At 40.7% G+C, this 19,201-nt stretch overlaps 1 protein-coding gene across 1 annotated transcript in view; it reads right to left on the bottom strand.

Moving 5' to 3' along the window:
• Window positions 1-18,461, bottom strand: part of GTPBP10 (GTP binding protein 10) — a 35,948-nt gene extending 17,487 nt beyond the window's left edge. The window contains exons 1-4 of the mRNA XM_066239542.1: window positions 18,370-18,461; window positions 14,969-15,162; window positions 10,212-10,303; window positions 9,263-9,407 (exon numbers count right to left, since the gene is read on the bottom strand). Coding sequence (XP_066095639.1) covers window positions 9,263-9,407; window positions 10,212-10,303; window positions 14,969-15,162; window positions 18,370-18,402 — 464 coding nt within the window. The 5' untranslated portion in view covers window positions 18,403-18,461. The remainder of the gene's footprint in view (window positions 1-9,262; window positions 9,408-10,211; window positions 10,304-14,968; window positions 15,163-18,369) is intronic.
• Window positions 18,462-19,201: the final 740 nt, after the last annotated feature.

Genomic DNA, 19,201 nt, shown 5'->3' with positions numbered 1-19,201 from the left:
ATATTCTTAATACTTTTTTTAAAGGTTGGTTTGTTTGAATAGGGTCCAAAAAAGGCCTACATTACAACTGGTTGATGTTTATAGTGTCTTTTAGATTTCTTTGGTAACAGTTCTTCCTCCATCTTGTTTCTCCCTTTGCAATTTTATTTTTTATAAAACTGGGTCATTTGTCCTTAGAGTTTCTTTCCCACAGCCTGGATTTTTTCTGACACCCCCATAAGGTCATTTTAACACAGTGGTCCCCAACCCCCGGGCTGCAGACCAGTACTGGTTCGTGGGCCATTTGGTACTGGTCCGCAGAGAAAGAATAAATAACTTACATTATTTCCGTTTTATTTATATTTAAGTCTGAACGATGTTTAATTTTTTAAAAATGACCAGATTCCCTCTGTTACATCTGTTTAAGACTCATTCTTGACGCTTGTCTCGGTCACGTGATACATTTATCCGTCCCACCCTAAAGGCCGGTCCGTGAAAATATTTTCTGACATTAAACCGGTCCGTAGCCCAACAAAGGTTGGGGGCCACTGTTTTAACAGATTGTTTACCGGCAATTTTACACAGAAGTTATCTCATGTCACCAGCTATTTTTTCATAATTGAGCATGAAAGTGAAACAATCTAAATAAACTTCATTATATTTTATTAATATATAGTGAATTTAAATGAAACTTTGTACATATTTGCTATATATGTTTTATACATATTATATATTTTAGTAATTTTTTTTGGTGTGGTATACTGTATAGCAATCACCTACGTGTAATGGTACGCAACATGTTGTGCAAATATATCTGGTTTTGCTGCGCTTTCCTTTTGAAACACACACTACACGTTCTAGTTGGATTGAACACGACAAAGATTTTACAATATCCTTGATATGTATGTTCAAACTGCGAGCAGTTAGATGATAGTCCAAGTTTAGACGGCTCGACACTGTGATTTTGTTTCCTGTACTTTCGATTTTGCGGTCTCACGCCTGGAGGGGTGGGAAGAAAGGGAGTCCGCACGAGAATATAGAATGTGTGCTGTTTTTCAAACTTCAACCCTCAGGGTGAAGAGTCACAAGTACAATAACCCTGTGTTACCCTTAGTTTCAAAAACTGAAATAGCTAATGCAAGTGCAAACACGAGTTAACTCGTGAGCGGTCAACAGTGAACATGCTCTTCGCCCTGGACAGTCTATAAATTGGTAGTTACATGTAAAGCCTTGATCAGGTTCAGCTGTTGTTTTTTTCTGAGAGACTATCCATAGTTGGTTGGCTTCCTTTTCCAACTGAATTATACAAGGTAAACACCTTTCAAGGGTGCAGCGTAAAATTTTCCTCAAGAAAGGCCCACAATGCATGAAAGAAACTATTAGAAATGAGGGTTGTTCGTTTCTAAGATTCATAGAAGAGAGAAGATTTCTAAATTTCATTCAGATATTTTCATCAAATTTATCTAACAATGAAAATGTAAATTGGTGCAGTCATTATGGAAAACAGTATGGAGTTTCCTTGAAAAATTAAAAACAGAACTCCAGATGGTCCAACAATTCCACTTCTGGATAGTTATCCAAAGAAAACAAAAACACTAACTTGAAAAGATACAAATACCTCTATGTGTACTGCAGCATTACTTACAGTAGCCAAGATATGGAAACGATCTAAGTGTCCGCTGATGGACAAACGGAAAAGAATGTGTATGGCATACAAACACACACACACACACACACACACACACACACACACACACACATGAAGGCATATTATTCTGCTATAGAAAGGAGGAAATACTGCCATTTGTGACAACATGGATGGACCCTGAGGACACTGTGATAATTGTAACGTATCAGGGAACGAACAACACATATATAATCTCATTTTTATGTGGAATCCAAAAAAAACAAACAAAAAAACTGACCTCACAGATAGAACATATTAATGTTACCAGAGGCGGGGGATGTAGAAGTGGGCACAATGGGGAAAGTAGGTCAAAAGATACAAACTTTCAGTTATAACATAAACAAGTCATGGGCCATATAATGTATAGTATAATGACTATGATAAATAATTCTATATAATAATATTGTAATACATATTTAAAAGTTGCTAACAGTAAATGTTATAATTTCTCATCAGAAGAAAAAAAATTGTAACTGTGTGATGACTTATTGTGGTGATCATGTTGTTATACATACAAAAACTGAATCAGCATGTTGTACACCTGAAACTGATATAATGTTATATGTCAATTATATCTGAATAAAAAAGTTTATCAAAAAAATATCTACAGTGGTCCCTCATCTATCATGGGGGTTGGGTTCCAGAACCTCCTGATAGGCAAAATGTGCAAAGTAGCAATCTTATATTGATTTTATTTATATATATTTTAAGGCTTTATAAACCCTCCCCACACTCTTATAAACCTTTCCCACACTGTTATTAACCTTTCCCATACTCTTATGAACAATTCTTATGCTCTTAAACCTACATAATTTTAACAACATAAAAAATTCAATATGGGTACTCACCACTGAATATACTACAGCTTGAATGATGAAGATGATGATGAATTAGCTGTGCAGTACTGAGATGAAGGTGATGGCAATGAGATGAATGTACTACACAGCCAAGAAGAGCATTACACTCTTCTGAAGGCTCCACCCCATCAGGCGCTTCATCAGGTGGTGCAGTATCTTCGTCCTCGTCTTTAAGTTCAGTTTTCCCTAAAGACATAGGCCTAACTGGTGTCTTCTTCCGAGTGAGGAATATAGTTATGGGGAGTTGCTAGTGCTGCTTTTTCTTCTGGGTAAGAAGGTTTTTATAAATTGACATGCCACCTCCGTTGTATTTGAGAACTGCAACGAACAAAGCATCTGGGGGTCCCGTTCTTGAGCCACTCGCTGAAGTTCTCTGGCCATTCTGACCATGGTTGAGAGGCATTTGAGTGTTAGGCCAACCCCCTCTTCTTCAACCCCTAGTTCCTCTTGTTCCTCTTCCTCTTCTTCACTTGCTGACTTCATCATCTCTGTCAGGTCTTCGTCCGTCAATGGTTGTGAGTGGACATCAATCAGGTCATTAACGTCATCAGGAATCATATCATTGAAGCCATCTCCTCCCAATAGTTTTGACAGCCTTATTTACTGAAGAGTGATGGACTTCATCAGGAGAGAATCCCTTATAATCGCGGACCACTTCCGGCCACAAATGTTTCAGCTGTCATTTAAAGTTTCACTCTTCACCTTCTTTATGGCCTTCTGAATATTTAGGAGTCATGATGCAATGGTGTAGTCATGCCAGTTCACCTGTGAAAAGTCTTCCTCTGAATCCATAGCTTCAAGGTTTTTCAAGGCGTTTCGCGTAGAGAGAGCCTTAAAAGCGCGAATAACATCCTGATCCATGGGCTGAATCAGCGATATGGTGTTCGGCCAGCAAGAACTCTATCTGCATGCCATCATTCGACAGATTGACAGCGTGGTGTCCAGCACTGTCCATCATCAGAAGCACTTTGAACTCGAGGCCTTTCTCTGCCAGAGAAAGCTTGATCTCTGGGATACAGCACTGGTGGAAGCAATCTAACGTGAGGAGTTTCGTGATCCAGGCCTTGGGGTTGTGCATCCAGTACACAGGCAACACATTCTTATTCTTGTTTATTAGGGCCCTTGGGCTTTTTTGTTTTGTTTTGTTTGTTGTATTTTTCTGAAGCTGGAAATGGGGAGAGATAGTCAGACAGATTCCCGCATGTGCCCGACCGGGATCCACCCGGCAAGCCCACCAGGGGGCGATGCTCTGCCCATCCGGGGCGTTGCTCTGTTGCGACCAGAGCCACTCTAGCGCCTGGGGCAGAGGTCAAGGAGCCATCCCCAGCGCCCGGGCCATCTTTGCTCCAATGGAGCCTCGCTGCGGGAGGGGAAGAGAGAGACAGAGAGGAAGGAGAGGGGGAGGGGTGGAGAAGCAGATGGGCGCTTCTCCTGTGTGCCCTGGCCGGAAATCGAACCCGGGACTTCTGCACGCCAGGCCGATGCTCTACCACTGAGCCAACTGGCCAGGGCAGGGCCCTTGGGTTTTTTGACTTATAAATAAGTCCTGGCTTTACCATAAAGCCCACAGCATTACCACACATAATCAAAGTTACACGATCTTTTCGGGCCTTAAATCCAGAGGCTTTGGCTTCATCCTTCATAATAAAAGTGCGAGATGGCATTCGCTTCCAGAATAAGCCCATCTCATCCATATTAAAAACTTGTTCAGGCTTATAACCCCCTTCCTCGATGATGGTTTTGAATGTGTTGTTCATGTACTCCTTGGCTCTGGCTTTATTTGCAGAGGCAGCTTTTCCACGCAGATAAATACTCTTAAGTCCAAAGAGTTTCTGAAACTTGTCAAACCAGCCTTTGCTGGTGCCGAATGGGGTTGGTCTGGCAGGAGAAGCACTTGATGGTCCTGCTTCTGCATCGTTGTCCTCCTTGTCACCGTCGAGAACGTCACTGCTTTCAGCAAAAGTTTCATAAAGCTTCTTGGCCTTTGTGGGGATGATGCTGGTATACAACAAGATAGTCTTCTTCCTGCAGTTACTGATCTACAAGGCCAATGCAGATTCCATCCTCACAATGGCCTTATTGTGGGAAGTTACCAACCTCTTCGCAGTCTTGTTAAGACACTGCTGCCTTTGTCCTTATATTCTTTTCGTTCTTCTTTATGAAACAAACTGAAGATTCATTGATCCTGTAATGGTGGCCTACAGCCTCGTAGCTTCTCCCTTCCTTTAGCGTGTCAAAGAGTTCCACCTTTCCTGCTATGGTAAGTATCTCCCTCTGGTGCTTGGGTTCGGTGCCAGAAGACTTAGAAGGCGCAGAACATTTGGGTGATATCATAGGGCTTAAAATAAATTCAATTTTTTACGAAAATTTCATAAAAACACAACACCACAGAGCAACACTACACACAGCGATCAGACCTCAATGTGAAATGGGCAAGGCGAGATGCTGAACGCATGCTATACGCAGGAGACAGAGGAGACTGATGCTACAGTCGCTGAGCCAATCAGCATCCAGGATACAGAACACAGTGCTCTGGTTGGCTGCCCCCCACCCATCAGTCAATAGTGTGTTGTGTACGGTCTCACGTGGGCAAACTCAATCACGTGAAAGCGGCTGTAGCTGCGTTTTCCATACATATGAGTCTTTGTCTACTTGTCTGCTGTGTGGTATGTATTTTTATTTTAATTCGATATTCTTTTAATGTTTTAGTTAATATTCTTTATATTTTTATATTGTTTTTAATTTTTTAGGCTAGAAAATGCTTATTTTACTGCAAAAATAATTAAAATAATAAGGGCGCTGGGGATGACTCCTTGGCCTCTGCCCCAGGCGCTAGAGTGGCTCTGGTCGCGGCAGAGCGACCCCCCCCCCCAGGGGCAGAGCATTGCCCCTGGTGGGCGTGCTGGGTGGATCCCAGTCAGGCGCATGCGGGAGTCTGTCTGACTGTCTCTCCCCATTTCCAGCTTCAGAAAAATACCAAAAAAAAAAAAAATTATATATATATATATATATAAATATCTATATAGCACAAAATCCCGCGATATAGCGAAAAATCCACCATACAAAATTAATATTCAAATTTAAAAATCCGCGACACAGTGAGACTGTGAAAAGTGAACAGTGATATGGTGAGGGATGACTGTATTGAATATTGACTTGTATCAGGCAACATCATAAGCACCAGAAATATAGCAATCAATGAGACAAATGTGATCCCTGCCTTCATAAAATGTGGTACCTGCCTTCATAAAGCTGTCATTTAAATTAGAGAAAGCTCTTCTTTCAAAAATCTGCCAAACTTTAATTTTCAATAATGGTACAGGTCCTAGTCGGTTGGCTCAGCGGTGGAGCGTTGGCCTGGCGTGCGGGGGGCCCGGGTTCGATTCCCAGCCAGGGCACATGGGGAGGCGCCCATTTGCTTCTCCATCCCCTCCCCCCTTCCTCTCTGTCTCTCTCTTCCCCTCCCGCAGCCGGGGCTCCATTGGAGCAGGGATGGCCCGGGTGCTGGGGATGGCTCCTTGGCCTCTGCCCTAGGCGTTCGAGTGGCTCCGGTCTCGGCAGAGCGACGCCCCAGAGGGGCAGAGCATCGCCCCCTGGTGGGCAGAGCGTTGCCCCTGGTGGGCGTGCCGGGTAGATCCCGGTCAGGCGCATGCGGGAGTCTGTCCGGCTGTCTCTCCCCGTTTCAAGCTTCAGAAAAGAAAAAAATGAAAAAAAAATGGTACAATATTTTGCAAATATTAATTTAGAATTCTATAATAATTAATAAGCTCTTATTGGAGCTCCTTTAACCATTTTTTTCATTACAAATATTTCTATAACAAATTTAGAATAAAATTATGTGAGATTTCTTAATGACTTGCTTCTCCTGGAAATACAGTATTTTACTATATCCTGTTAAACTTAGGTTTTTTAACTATTTGAAAAGTAAATTGCAACCATTTTTATTAATGATTATCATAGATCATGATTTCTTTCCAATATCTTATTTTCATAACAGTGAAAATGCAAACATCTACTTTCAAAAGATCAAAGTATGAAAAAAAAGGATGTTAATGGCTGAAGAACATAACTTGAGACTCTTCTTGAACAGTTCCTAATGAAGGCCCTGGCCAGCTGGTTCAGCGGTAGAGTGCTGGCCTGGCGTGTGGAAGTCCGAGGTCTGATTACGATCAGAGCACAAAGGAGAAACAACCAGCTGCTTTTCCACTCCTCACCCTCCCCTTTCTCTCTCTCTTCTCCTTCCGCAGCCATAGCTTGAATGAGCTTGGTTGCCCCGGGTGCTGAAGATAGCTCCATGGCTTCAACTCAGAAGCTAAAATAAAATAGCTCCTGAGTTGCCAAGCAATGGAGCAGTGGCCCCAGATGGGCAGAACATCAGTCCCAGACAGGGGTTGCTGCGTGGATCCCAGTAGGGGTGCATGCAGGAGTCTGTCTCTCTGCCTCCTTGCTTCTCACTTAATAAAAAAAAGGAAAAAGTACCCAGTGAAAATTTTAGAGGCTAAAATCCAACCTATGCAAAGATCAGTTTTGAAGTGTAGTAAGATTCAGTTCATTCCAAAAGCCAGTTAAAAGGACATCTGCTTATGCTGGTATTCACATTAGTAAATTTTCAATAGTTGCCTAATTTAAAAGTACTAGGAAACATGTTAAACATTGTGTTTAAGAGTCATGATGGAGCCTGACCTGTGTTGGTGCAGTGGATAAAGTGTTGACTTGGACCACTGAGATCGCCAGTTCGAAACCCCAGGCTTGCCTGGTTGAGGCACACATGGAAGTTGATGCTTCCTGCTCCTCCCTTCCCTTATCTCTCTCTCTTTTCTCCCTCTCTAAATAAATAAAATCTTTTTAAAAAATTATGATGCATTAATTATCGACAATAATTTCAAGTTCACTTCTGAAAAGCTTAGCTTCTCACTCTAGCAGACTAAGAAGTTGGCAGTATAAGGATCATGAGAACAGCTACCATTTGTTCACTGAGCATTCATAAATCCAAAGCATGTGTTGTGCTGCAAATGCAGTCTCTTACCAACATTTTAAAGGTGAGAACTCTCCATTCATTATTAAAGATGTGTAAACAAAAACTTATGAGAGACTGTGTAAAGTACCCAAGACCAGTCAGCTCACCTCCCCAGGACCTGAGATTCTAACCCAAATTCTCTCATTTGAGTCCCCTGACCCCACCCCATTTTTACTACTGAGCCTTGAAAGGCTCTTCTTAGTCTGTAAAGGTATATCCATGCAACTTGAAGCTCATTTTCCTACCAAATGAGAAAGTGAATGGCTGAATCCTCAGCCTTATCCATAAACCAAGAGCCTATCCATTAAACCAATAATGTTTGAAAAATATCTATTATAGAACCTATGATTCATAATCTTAAATCTATGCTTTATTGAAAAACAACTACATGCAAATGGTAAGCTTGAATGCCAGGATCCCATCTTTCCCTGATACAACTTCAGCAGGAATGGGGCCTCTGTGACCTCGGCGCCACTGCTGCTAAGACTGAGACAGGCCCGGAGCGGGGAGGGGCTCAGACAGAGTCTGGTAAAGCAGCACTGAGAGGGGAAGGCAGGAGTGAAATGGTACTCAATACGGCAGCAGATTCCCCTCCCTTTTCCTAGGCCTTCCACCTGACTACTGTGCAAGGCTGTAGGGGGACCAGGAAGAGAGGAAAGGGCAAATGCCAAGATACAGTTTCCCCTTCCTTTATCCACTCTCTGTCTCGCTATCTCTCTCTCTCTCCAGGGCACCAACACTGCAAACCCAAAGCTAAATACCACTGTTTGACGGAAACATGGAAGCTGGTGAAGAAGACAACACTGTAAGGCCGCCTACAGAACTGAGAATGGACAGAGCCTAAGCCGAGCATAAAGAACAGAAAAACAATGATAGCAAGATCCAACTTAGTGCTCAACAGTCAGTCTGATGGCCGAGATTGTCTGTATCAGCCCTGAACCATCAGATTAATGATACATCGATATTTCTATTAAGATTTGTAAGAATATATTAGTCATTTTATTCCTTTTTATTTCCTTGTATACACTTTTAAAAATGTGGTTGGTTCAGATTTCTCATTTTGTTCCTAATATCTGGTAACATTCTTTTACCTTATTCTACTGTCTTTAATTGATCTTTTTCTTTATTCATTTTCTAACATTTCACTGGCCTACTCAATTGTTTGATCTTTGACAAATGAACAGTAAATATAAAACTCTAGCTGACACTGTAAAAATAACTACATGTAGCCTCATCTGTAGTGGCACAGTGTGGCTCAAGGGTCGACCTGGAATGCTGAGGTCACTGGTTCGAAACCCCAGGCTTGCCTGGTAAAGGCACATATGGGAGCAGATGCTTCCTGTTACTCCTCCCTTCTCCCTCTCTTTCCTCTCTAAAAATAAGTAAATAAATAAAAAGGAAAATAACTACATTTAACAGCATATTCTCTAAGTATAGAAACAATGCACAGATTTCATAAACTAGAAATAATGCTGGCCCCAATTACCATTTATACTTATTTCCTATTTATGAACTATCTCTCTGGAAATATAAAATTAAAAATAAAGATAAAGCCCTGGCTGGATAGCTCAGCTGGTTAGAGCGTCACCCCGATGCATGGAGGTTGCCGGTTTGAACCCTGGTTGGGGCACATGCAGAAACAAACTGATGTTCCTACATCTCTCTTCTCCTTCCTCTCTCTAAAATCAATACATAAAAAATAAAGATATGAATGATACTTACCCTACTAGGCCTATATCAGCTATAAGTTTTAGATCAAGGTGAATTACTCGCTTCTGGCCTTTCAATGGTAAGAAATTTGTAAGGAGTTTTCCACCAAGACCTCCTTCAGCTACCAAGATTCTGTCATTCTCTTCATTGAGTTCTCCTTAAAAAGAGAGATAAAGATACGTAAAGCCAAGATTAGTTAAGTAGAGCTAATTATTAATGACATTTTTCTTTCAGAAACAGATATCAGAAGTTTCTATTAAAACCTTGACCCTAAAAAACACTTTTGTAAACAGTTATGTTTTTTTGTTATTTTATTTTATTTTTTGTCACAGAGCCAGAGAGAGAGACAGAAAGAGGGACAGATAAGGACAGACAGGAAGATGAGAAGCATCAATTTTTCATTACGGCTCCTTTAGTAGTTCATCGATTGCGTTCTTATATATGCTTTGACTGGGGGGCTACAGCAGAACAAATGACCCCTTGCTCAAGCCAGTGACCTTGGGCTTCAAGCCAGAGACCTTAGGCTTTAAGTCAGCGACCTTTGAGCTCAAGTCAGCAACTATGGGGTCATGTCTATGATCCCATGCTCAAGCCAGCAACCTTACACTCAGGCTGGTAAGCCTGCACTCAAGCTGAATGAGACTGAGCTCAAGCCGGTGACTTCGGGGTTTCAAACCTGGGTCCTCTGTGCCCCAGTTTGATGCTCTATCCACTGCGCCACCACCTGGTCAGGCTAATTATGATTTTTAAAGCAAGTAAATATTCCTATCATTAAGGTAAAGTTAAATCTAGCAGTTATTTTTGAACAACCTCTATATAAAATTTTAAAGTTCTTTTATGAATTAGCAGCTGAAACAATGTTTTAAAAAGTTCTGAAACTCTAGAGAAGCTATTCCCCACAGCTCCCAATTTAAAAATGTCTATATTTTGACAACTTTAGAATCTATAGTAGTACACTTACCTATAATTTTACCATTTTCATCAGTTATTGAAATGCCCACAGGTACAAGAATTTCACAGTCTTTTCCTCTGGAGCCTTTCAGTGCATTAACCCTACAAAAAAATAAAGCTAAATTAAAATAAGAAAAAAACATAAAATTAAATGGCTTATGCTTCAAACAAATATAATGGTCTCTAAATAAGACTAACAATCAACTCTTCTAATGTAAATATTAAATGCCAAATATTAGAGGAAAAATAAAATTATCTCTATTTATTTGCATTTTAGACTACCATATCATTATTAAAATATAATATTAAGTAGTTATTTAAGTCAGTGTTTTTTAACTGCCAGTCTGCAGACAGGTCCACCAGAAATTCTGTGCCAGTCCGTGAAAGAGTTAACTACCCTGATATGGTATGAAGATTATAGACCTAATGATCTTAGTCAAATTCATGTATGCTCAGGGTGATTTCAGCCTTAGTAATCCCCAAAGTAATTCTCCTATTCTCACTGGTCCCCAATAGTGTAAAAAGGTTAAAGACCACTAAATTTAAGTGACCAAGCTGACCACCAAAAGTCACTGCAAATCGTAATATATTGTACACCTGAAATGAGATCATCGTAACACAAATAAACCAGACAAAACTGAAAAATCAATTGAATAACAAAGCTTTCAAAAAACTGATCTCAGTCAAGAAGAGTATTTTAATTATAGGCGACTCATTTGGCTACTCTCAAACTGCCCAAGAGAGAATAAATTGGTACAAACTTCTAACTAGTAAGTCTACTTCTGGGCATTTATTCCAAAGGAACATAATTAAACAACCATGTAAACTACTATATACACATGGATGTGTGCTGTATTACAACAGTAAAAAAATCAGTTATTACCTAAATAGATGAATGACAAATAATATTATTTCCAATACTATAATATTATATAGCTATTTTGAACAATCTCCTTGCACAGAAAAAAAAGTTCATTGAAAGAAGAGGTTGCAAAATATTGTCCTCTCATTTTTGAAACCCCAAACTATATCTATCTATCTGGTGATTCACACATGATCACATTTGTGTAGACACAGAAAAGTCTAGGAAATTCCAAAAAAGATTAATGGTGGTTATTTTTGGAATTATAGATGGTTGACCATTTTAAAAATCATTTTATTTCTGCTCTGACCAGGTGGCTCAGAAGATAGTGTCATCCTAGTATACAGAGGTCACAGGTTCAATCCCTGGTCAGGGCACATACAAGAGACAATCAATGAGTATACAACTAGATGGAACAACCAGATGGAAAAATGAGTTGATACTTCTCTCTCTCTTCTTCTACCCCTTTCTCCCCCCCTAAAATCTTTAATCTCAGGAATAAAAAAAAAAAAAAATTCTATTCCTGATTGCCATGATTAGGTAAGAATTCCCAGACTCACACATGTGTAGTCCCTCAGTCAGATGATTTGTCACAGTTATAATTCCCCATTTTTCCATGTATTTGATTAATGCCTGCTCTCCAACTACATTACAGTAACTTCCAGAAGGACAGGGAACATATTAGTTTAGATCATCATTGTATCCTAGGTATTTAGTACAGTGACCAGTATATAGTAGATACTCAATTAACATTAGCTGAATGAATGAACTGGATCCATAGAAATGGGTGAATTAGAAATTCACTAAAAGATTTAAATAGAACACTTCTTACAAGGATGTGTGCTGCAATTTTTAGAATGTAGATTTAATTTTCATTCTTATTTGTTACTACTAGTGAACTTCCTATTAAAATATTATTTTATTAAAAACATTTACCCTTAAATTTCCAAAGAAAACTGGATAGTTTTTTAAATAGTTGAAATAGTATTTGATCATTTTCATAGTTCAGCAAGCATAAACTAATTTACTAAGAGGCAATTTCATCATGAATAAAAGCAGTCTGAATTTTAGTAGATACGATTAGATAACTGAAATTAAAATCTTAGTTTCCTATATTTTAGAAATAGTGCTTGAAACAAGTCTTGAAAGGGAAATAGGACCTTGCCAGGCACTCAAGAAAGGATGTGTTTGCAAACTGAATATATATGTATATTTATATGTGTATCTTTATTACACACTGGATTAGAAGGGAACAAGCTGTTTGGAGAAATAATAGGTTGTTAACATAATGCTGGTACAAGTGCGGTGACATGTGAACTAAAGACACTGTAGTCCAGATCATGAAAACTCTGATATGCTACGTTAGAGCTTGAAGATTATCCTAGAGTGATGGGAAACCCTAAAGGAGTTTTTATTTTTTATGCCTTAAACTTTTTTTTTTCAATTTTTATTTATTTTTATTTATTCATTTTAGAGAGGAGAGAGAGAGGGAAATAGAGAGAGAGAGAGAGAGAGAGAGAGAGAAAGAAGAGAGACAGAGAGAAGGGGGGGAGGAGCTGGAAGCATCAACTCCCATATGTGCCTTGACCAGGCAAGCCCAGGGTTTCGAACTGGCGACCTCAGCATTTCCAGGTCGATGCTTTATCCACTGCGCCACCACAGGTCAGGCTAGGGAGTTTTTATTTTTATTTTATTGTTTTTAGCAAGAGGGGGAGAGACAGACAGAGAGGAAGGGCAAGAGATGAGTATCAACTTGTAGTTGTAGCACTTTAGTTGTTCACTGATTGATTTTCATACGTGCCTTGACTGGGGGGCTCCAGCTGAGCCAGTGATCCCTTGCTCAAGCCAGTGACCTTGGGGTTTTGAACTTGGGACCTAAGTGTTCCAGGTCGATGCTCTATCCACTGCACCACCACTGGTCAGGTAGAACATTGAAGGACTTTTATATAGGCAAGAGACATTAATAAGTTGGTGTTTTAGAAAAATCACTCTAGGAATAACTGGAGGAAGAATGGATTGAAGGTGATGACGGAGACTGGACAGAGGAGATAAAATAGAGAATACTGCAGTATTTCTGAAATAATGGTCTGGATTAAAGTCTGGTCTGTACCTATCTTTCCCATCTCATCTTTGTCTACATTCTGTGTTTTCTGTATGCCAGCCACACTGGCCTTCTTTTAGCGTCTAATACTGTCACTTACCTTCTATCACTGGGCCTTTGTTCATATTACCTTTCCTGTAATGCTTTCTCCTGCCCTTCACTCGCTGGCTCCTATTAATCTTGTAAACTTCAGCCCCTCTATTCTAAAAATTGCAACCCATAATCCCAGTAAGAAATATGCTCTATTTAAAACTTTCCTAACATTTAAACATTGTAGACCATCTTTAGTATACCACTGATCGGAACACAGAATAAGGCTAGAATTATAGCAACCATACTTTTCAAAAGAAATTAGAAAATAAGAAATTTTACTTTAGGATGTAATCTGGTGTTATTTTCCATCTGTAACATCTAAATAAATAGCAGTCTGTACTCAAAACTTCCAATTATTGAATTCTAACAAATAGAAGGCTCTCAAAATTTGTCCTATAAAATGGTTTCAATCAGACTATGTATAAAACAAAAATGCTCAGAAGAAATGTAAGTGGTTTCCCGAAGAATGCACTTACAAGCAGGGATGCTGCAGATTTTGGACAGGATAATTTGTTGTTTTTGTTGTTGTGAGTGTCTGTGTTACAGTGCTATCCCAGTCTCTATCCTGAGTTTATAGCCATCACCCAAGTAAGTGCCACATTCCATCCTCTGGTATTGTGACAAGTGAATATATCAGAACACTTGGGAACAAAAAGGAAAAAGAGGAACAAAAAAGAAAAGAGGGACACAAAGCCTGAGGAATCATGGCCTTCCACTGATGAATGAATCAAGAACTTTTTCATCTTCTTTATAACAAAAGAAAAAATTCTCATATTTTGAGGCCAACACAGTATGCTGCACAGAAAATAACACGCATTAGTGATAAAGGAAAGGTTCTGCTCTCATAGAAAGAAGAATGAATTAGAAGCAAAAGGGAAAACAGACGATACACCGTACTTTTCGCTCAGGACGTACCTGACCATAAGACACTCCTAGGGTTTTAAGGAGGAAAATAAGAAAAAAAATATTCTGAACCAAATGGAGTGTTAAAATATTCAATAAAATACTGTATTTTTCGCTTCATAAGACACACAGGCATTTCCCCTCCACTTTTGGGGGGAGAAAAGTGCATCTTATGGAGCGAAAAAAAACCAGTATCTATGAAACAGGTTCTAAATTTTCAGCACTGCTTATGAGATGCTGGCAGTGCTTGGTTGAGGTTTAAAAGGTTTCCTGTATGACCTGTGGTGGCACAGTGGATAGAGCAAGGAGCTGAAGAGCTGAGGTCAATAGCTCAAAACCCCTGGCTTGCCTGGTCAGGGCACATAGGGGAGTTGATGCTTGCTGCTCCTCCTCTCTTTCTCTCTCTCTCTCTCTCTCTCTCTCTCTCTCTCTCCCCCCACTCTCTCCCCTTCTCTAAAATAAATAAATAAAAATCGTAAAAAAAAAAAAAACAAACCAAAAAACGAGAACTAAAGATTTGCAAGGATGTTTCAAGAAAACAGTGGGAATTTGGAACATTTTCTTTTTCTACAGAGGAAGTGTAAATATTGCATTGAAGAAGAAAAGAATAAAGAGTTTGAAAGCTCCAAAACATTTCCTAGTGCCTAGCTTTCATCTATACTAGAATTGAGACAAATGTAGACTTTTGTTGTTACAAATACAGAATATAATTTACTTCAAATTACTAATTACATATTTATCTTTTAACCTTTTTTTTCTTCTAGAAGGGATACTTTCATAAAATCAAAGTCATTCAGCAAACACTCACCGACTGTTTGCTCCTTCTCCAGCCACAAATCGCTTCTGAGGATATCTGTCTTTAAGTTGTTTTAAAGTCATTTTTTTATGGGCTACAACCCAGACGTCGCCACCTTTTCCACCTTCTCCACCTAACCGAGGGTAACCCATTCCACCACTTCCTCCCCTGGTGAAGAGTCTTAGTTTATCGATGAAGTTTCCAAACTTAAAAAGAGGGAGAAAGAGAACATTTGTATACCAAATGTGCTTACCAATTTAGAACTTTTCTCGTTCTTTGTTGCCACCCAAATGCCTCAGAAATAATGACTTCCTGTGTGCTAAATTTATAGTCTTTTCTCAGTTCATCCCCCATCTGATCTCATTTAACTTTTTTTTTTTTTTGTATTTTTCTGAAGCTGGAAACGGGGAGAGACAGTCAGACAGACTCATGCATGCGCCCGACTGGGATCCACCTCGCACGCCCACCAGGGGGCGACGCTCTGCCCACCAGGGGGCGATGCTCTGCCCCTCCGGGGCGTCGCTCTGTCGCGACCAGAGACACCCTAGTGCCTGGGGCAGAGGCCAAGGAGCCATCCCCAGCAACCGGTCCATCTTTGCTCCAATGGAGCCTCACTGCGGGAGGGGAAGGGAGAGACAGAGAGAGGAAGGAGAGGGGGAGGGGTGGAGAAGCAGATGGGCGCTTCTCCTGTGTGCCCTGGCTGGGAATCGAACCCGGGACTTCTGCATGCCAGGCCGATGCTCTACCACTGAGCCAACCGGCCAGGGCCCCCATTTAACTCTTAAAATCTGTTTTTCCCCCCAAGTTATCAATTGCTGTCCCATCAATCTTCAAGGTCTCAGAGACTAGTCCACTTTTCAATTGAGACCATCTCCCCTAGATGATCTCAGCCTGTGCCAATAACTATTACCTAGGTGAGATATTCTCTTTGTCATCTGTGGGGACATCACCAAGGTATAAGTTTAAGTCTAAAACAACTGAGAACAAGATCTGTATTTAACTTAGATTTGAAACCCCTTAAATATGTAACTTGTTTGGGGATATTGAAAGGATAATAGTCCCCTCAAATACATGTTAATATGACAAAGCCAAAATTCTCCTTAAAGTCTGTTCCTCCAATGTTCTTTCTAATAATGGAACCACGCTTTACTACTCATTGAGACCACATATGGGAATCTTTGACTATACCTGCTTCTTTTCCCAAAACCCTAACTCTCTTTCCTTCCTGGCATAAACTGCCCTAGATCTAAGCCACTACACTAGCTCCTACCTGCTTTTCACTGTCTAGTCCTTCCTTCCTCAATGCATCCTTCATCTTGCTGCCGGAGCTATTTTTCTGAAAATGGATCTCTACTCATGTTTCTCTCTTACTCATAAACCATTCATGATTTGTTATGTTTTGCACTTTATGAAGTCAAGTCTAAAATTCTCAGTACTATATTCAAAGCTCTTAACCTACCCTTAGTTTCATTTCCATTCGTTCAACCCTCCTATGCCTCTTCCTCTCCTGCTCTGTACTACATTTTATATCAATCTCCGTGCCACTCTGCTCATGCTCTTTTATGTCATTTGTTCTTTTCTATCATAAACCCACTTGAATGTCATATTTGCCGATGTCTTTCTTAATTCCTCTATTCAACATCTACCCTCAACTTTGCTGGGCTCTTAGCAATTTGATTATATCTCTATTAGTACACTTCTTTTTTGTATTTTTTTTTTTTTTTTGTATTTTTTGTATTTTTCTGAAGCTGGAAACGGGGAGGCAGTCAGACAGACTCCCGCATGTGCCCAACCGGGATCCACCCGGCATGCCCACCAGGGGGTGATGCTCTGCCCATCCGGGGCATCGCTCTGTTGCAACCAGAGCCACTCTAGCACCTGGGGCAGAGGCCAAGGAGCCATCCCCAGTGCCCGGGCCATCTTTTGCTCCAATGGAGCCTCAGCAGCGGGAGGGGAAGAGAGCAACAGAGAGGAAGGAGAGGGGGAGGGGTGGAGAAGCAGATGGGCGCCTCTCCTGTGTGCCCTGGCCGGGAATCGAACCTGGGACTTCCGCACGCCAGGCCGACGCTCTACCACTGAGCCAACCGGCCAGGGCCTATTAGTACACTTCTTAAAAGCTTCTGCTACATTTAATGTTTACTTCTGTTTCCCTAGATCAAGATCCTCTTGCAGATAAAGATCCTATGTCTTACCTCTCAAATTGTCAAGATTCCTTACTGAGTAATTTCTTAAATTCATAATCTTCAAATCTCTAGTCATTTAGGATAGTTGTATCAAAAAACATCTGGAAAACTTTTTGAAAAACACACACCCCACTGACCATTCCAATATACTCTGGAGGAGAGAATGAGGATAGGTCAAGCCAGCACATTTAGCAAAAGCTCCCTTGGTGATTCTGATGCAGTCTAGGTCTGCAGTGGGTGGGTCTAGCAAAAAACAAAAAGGGAGAGATTCCCTTAAGTATACACATGTATTCATGAAACAGTTTTTTATGAGAATAGGGTGGGACGAATATATAAAAGATAACCTTGAGGGCCAACCAGAGTATTTTTCTCTGGGGTGAACTGGTTCTGCAAGGCTAGATTAGAAATGCATCACATCTAAGTGAAGAACTAGATTCCACTTGCAAACGACTGTTTGGAAGTGACTTTTCATGGCAGTAGGTAACACAAAAAGCCTTTAGTAATGTATCCACACACACAAAAATGGGGTAGTTTGTGCATTTTACTGCTCTATATTGATCAGATTCTGAGATTTAGAACCCAAATTTAAAAGGAGTAACTCAATCTCATCCTTAGTAATAAGGTAATGTCCAAACTACGATGTGGGCTAGTTTCAATAAACACCACTAGGAAGACTCTTAAAGAGGTTTTTAAATTTGAAGCAACAATTCAAATTATTTGCAGAAATGATTCTAAAACCGACATTACACAAAAACCTAAATTGCTTGAAAGTAGGCAAGCCTATCATTACAAATTTCCATGTACTGATGAAAAGTCGTCTTTAGAAAAGCTCTCAAGAGCAGTGCACTCAAGAAAAAATACATATGTAAACCGACTATGGCTATTACTTAAAAGTAAAATACACCATTCGAGTCAAAAGAAGTCAAACCTACACTCCACGTAAACTGTACTGCACGTCTAAAGTCAGGCAGGTACCCCAGCTGTTCATCCCACGTGCACACAACTCCCCAGAAGACTCTCACCCTGTCCCCAACCAACCGCCCTAATCATGCCGTAGACACCCCGTCACAGGCCGACCTGAGTATGGAGAGGCGGAGAGAAGACTATGATAGAGAAAAGCAGAAAAGAGTTCCCCAAGTAGAAAAAGTGGGGAGGAAGAGAAGGATCACCAGAACCCCGGGTGGGGCTAGAAGAACCTAGCCCTCGGACTGAGCGGCTCGGGTCACGGACCTTTCTGAATGACACGGAACTGCAGCGAACCATGACAGCAACGAGCCAGGATTCAAGCCCCAAGGCGGTGTAAGCGCTGAAGTACCGCGCGGCCTTTTGACGTCATCGCCGGCGCAGACGCTGTTTTCCTCCGCACGCACCGGAGAGCAGAGCCGCCTGCGCCTTCAAGTGTACTGGCCCGGGGACAGGCGCATGCGCTGTGTGGTGTTCGCGTGGGACGGTGGAAGGCATACTGTTTATGGGAGAGAATCGTGAAACTGTAAAATGTCGAGAATAAAGTTGGATAAAGAGCCTTATGTACACGACTCCAAGAAGCTACTTAGAAAACACTGAGTATAACGCAATTCTTATAGGTCTCAGATGCTCTACAAAGGGCAGTTGATGTAAAGTATGTGCCTAAGGAATTAACAGTTTGGGAACATTTTGACTTGAGCTGCATTGGAGGAATTTTTATGCCAATTGAGAAAACCACAAAGTACCTCAGTCTTTACAAAAACAAAAAAAAAACAAAACAAAAAAACTCCGACAATAAAACCAAACGCGTAAAAGCGACGGGAATTCAGCTGAGAAAGAAGGGTCGTAGAAAACTGAGTTCATTGACTAGTTGAGTGATCTCTAAACTTCCAGGATTCCAGGAGACAGCCAGGATCTGAGATCTGTAAGAACTGAATTGTACTCAGCGGGAAAGGAAACTTGCCACTGTTTTGTCAGAGGTTACTTCTTGGAGTCATGTAGATCAGGGACTTTATCCAGCTCTCATTTGAAGCGCACGTTTGTGAGAATTAGAGATGACCTTTCCTTAACCTGGTCTGGTGGGATCCGCCCGCCGCCT

This window comes from Saccopteryx bilineata, chromosome 7 (genome assembly GCF_036850765.1).
Source record: "Saccopteryx bilineata isolate mSacBil1 chromosome 7, mSacBil1_pri_phased_curated, whole genome shotgun sequence".
NCBI classification, from domain to species: domain Eukaryota; kingdom Metazoa; phylum Chordata; class Mammalia; order Chiroptera; family Emballonuridae; genus Saccopteryx; species Saccopteryx bilineata.
The sequence above is the reverse complement of the archived record's forward strand: the minus strand, read 5'-3'. Positions and strand labels throughout refer to the sequence as shown.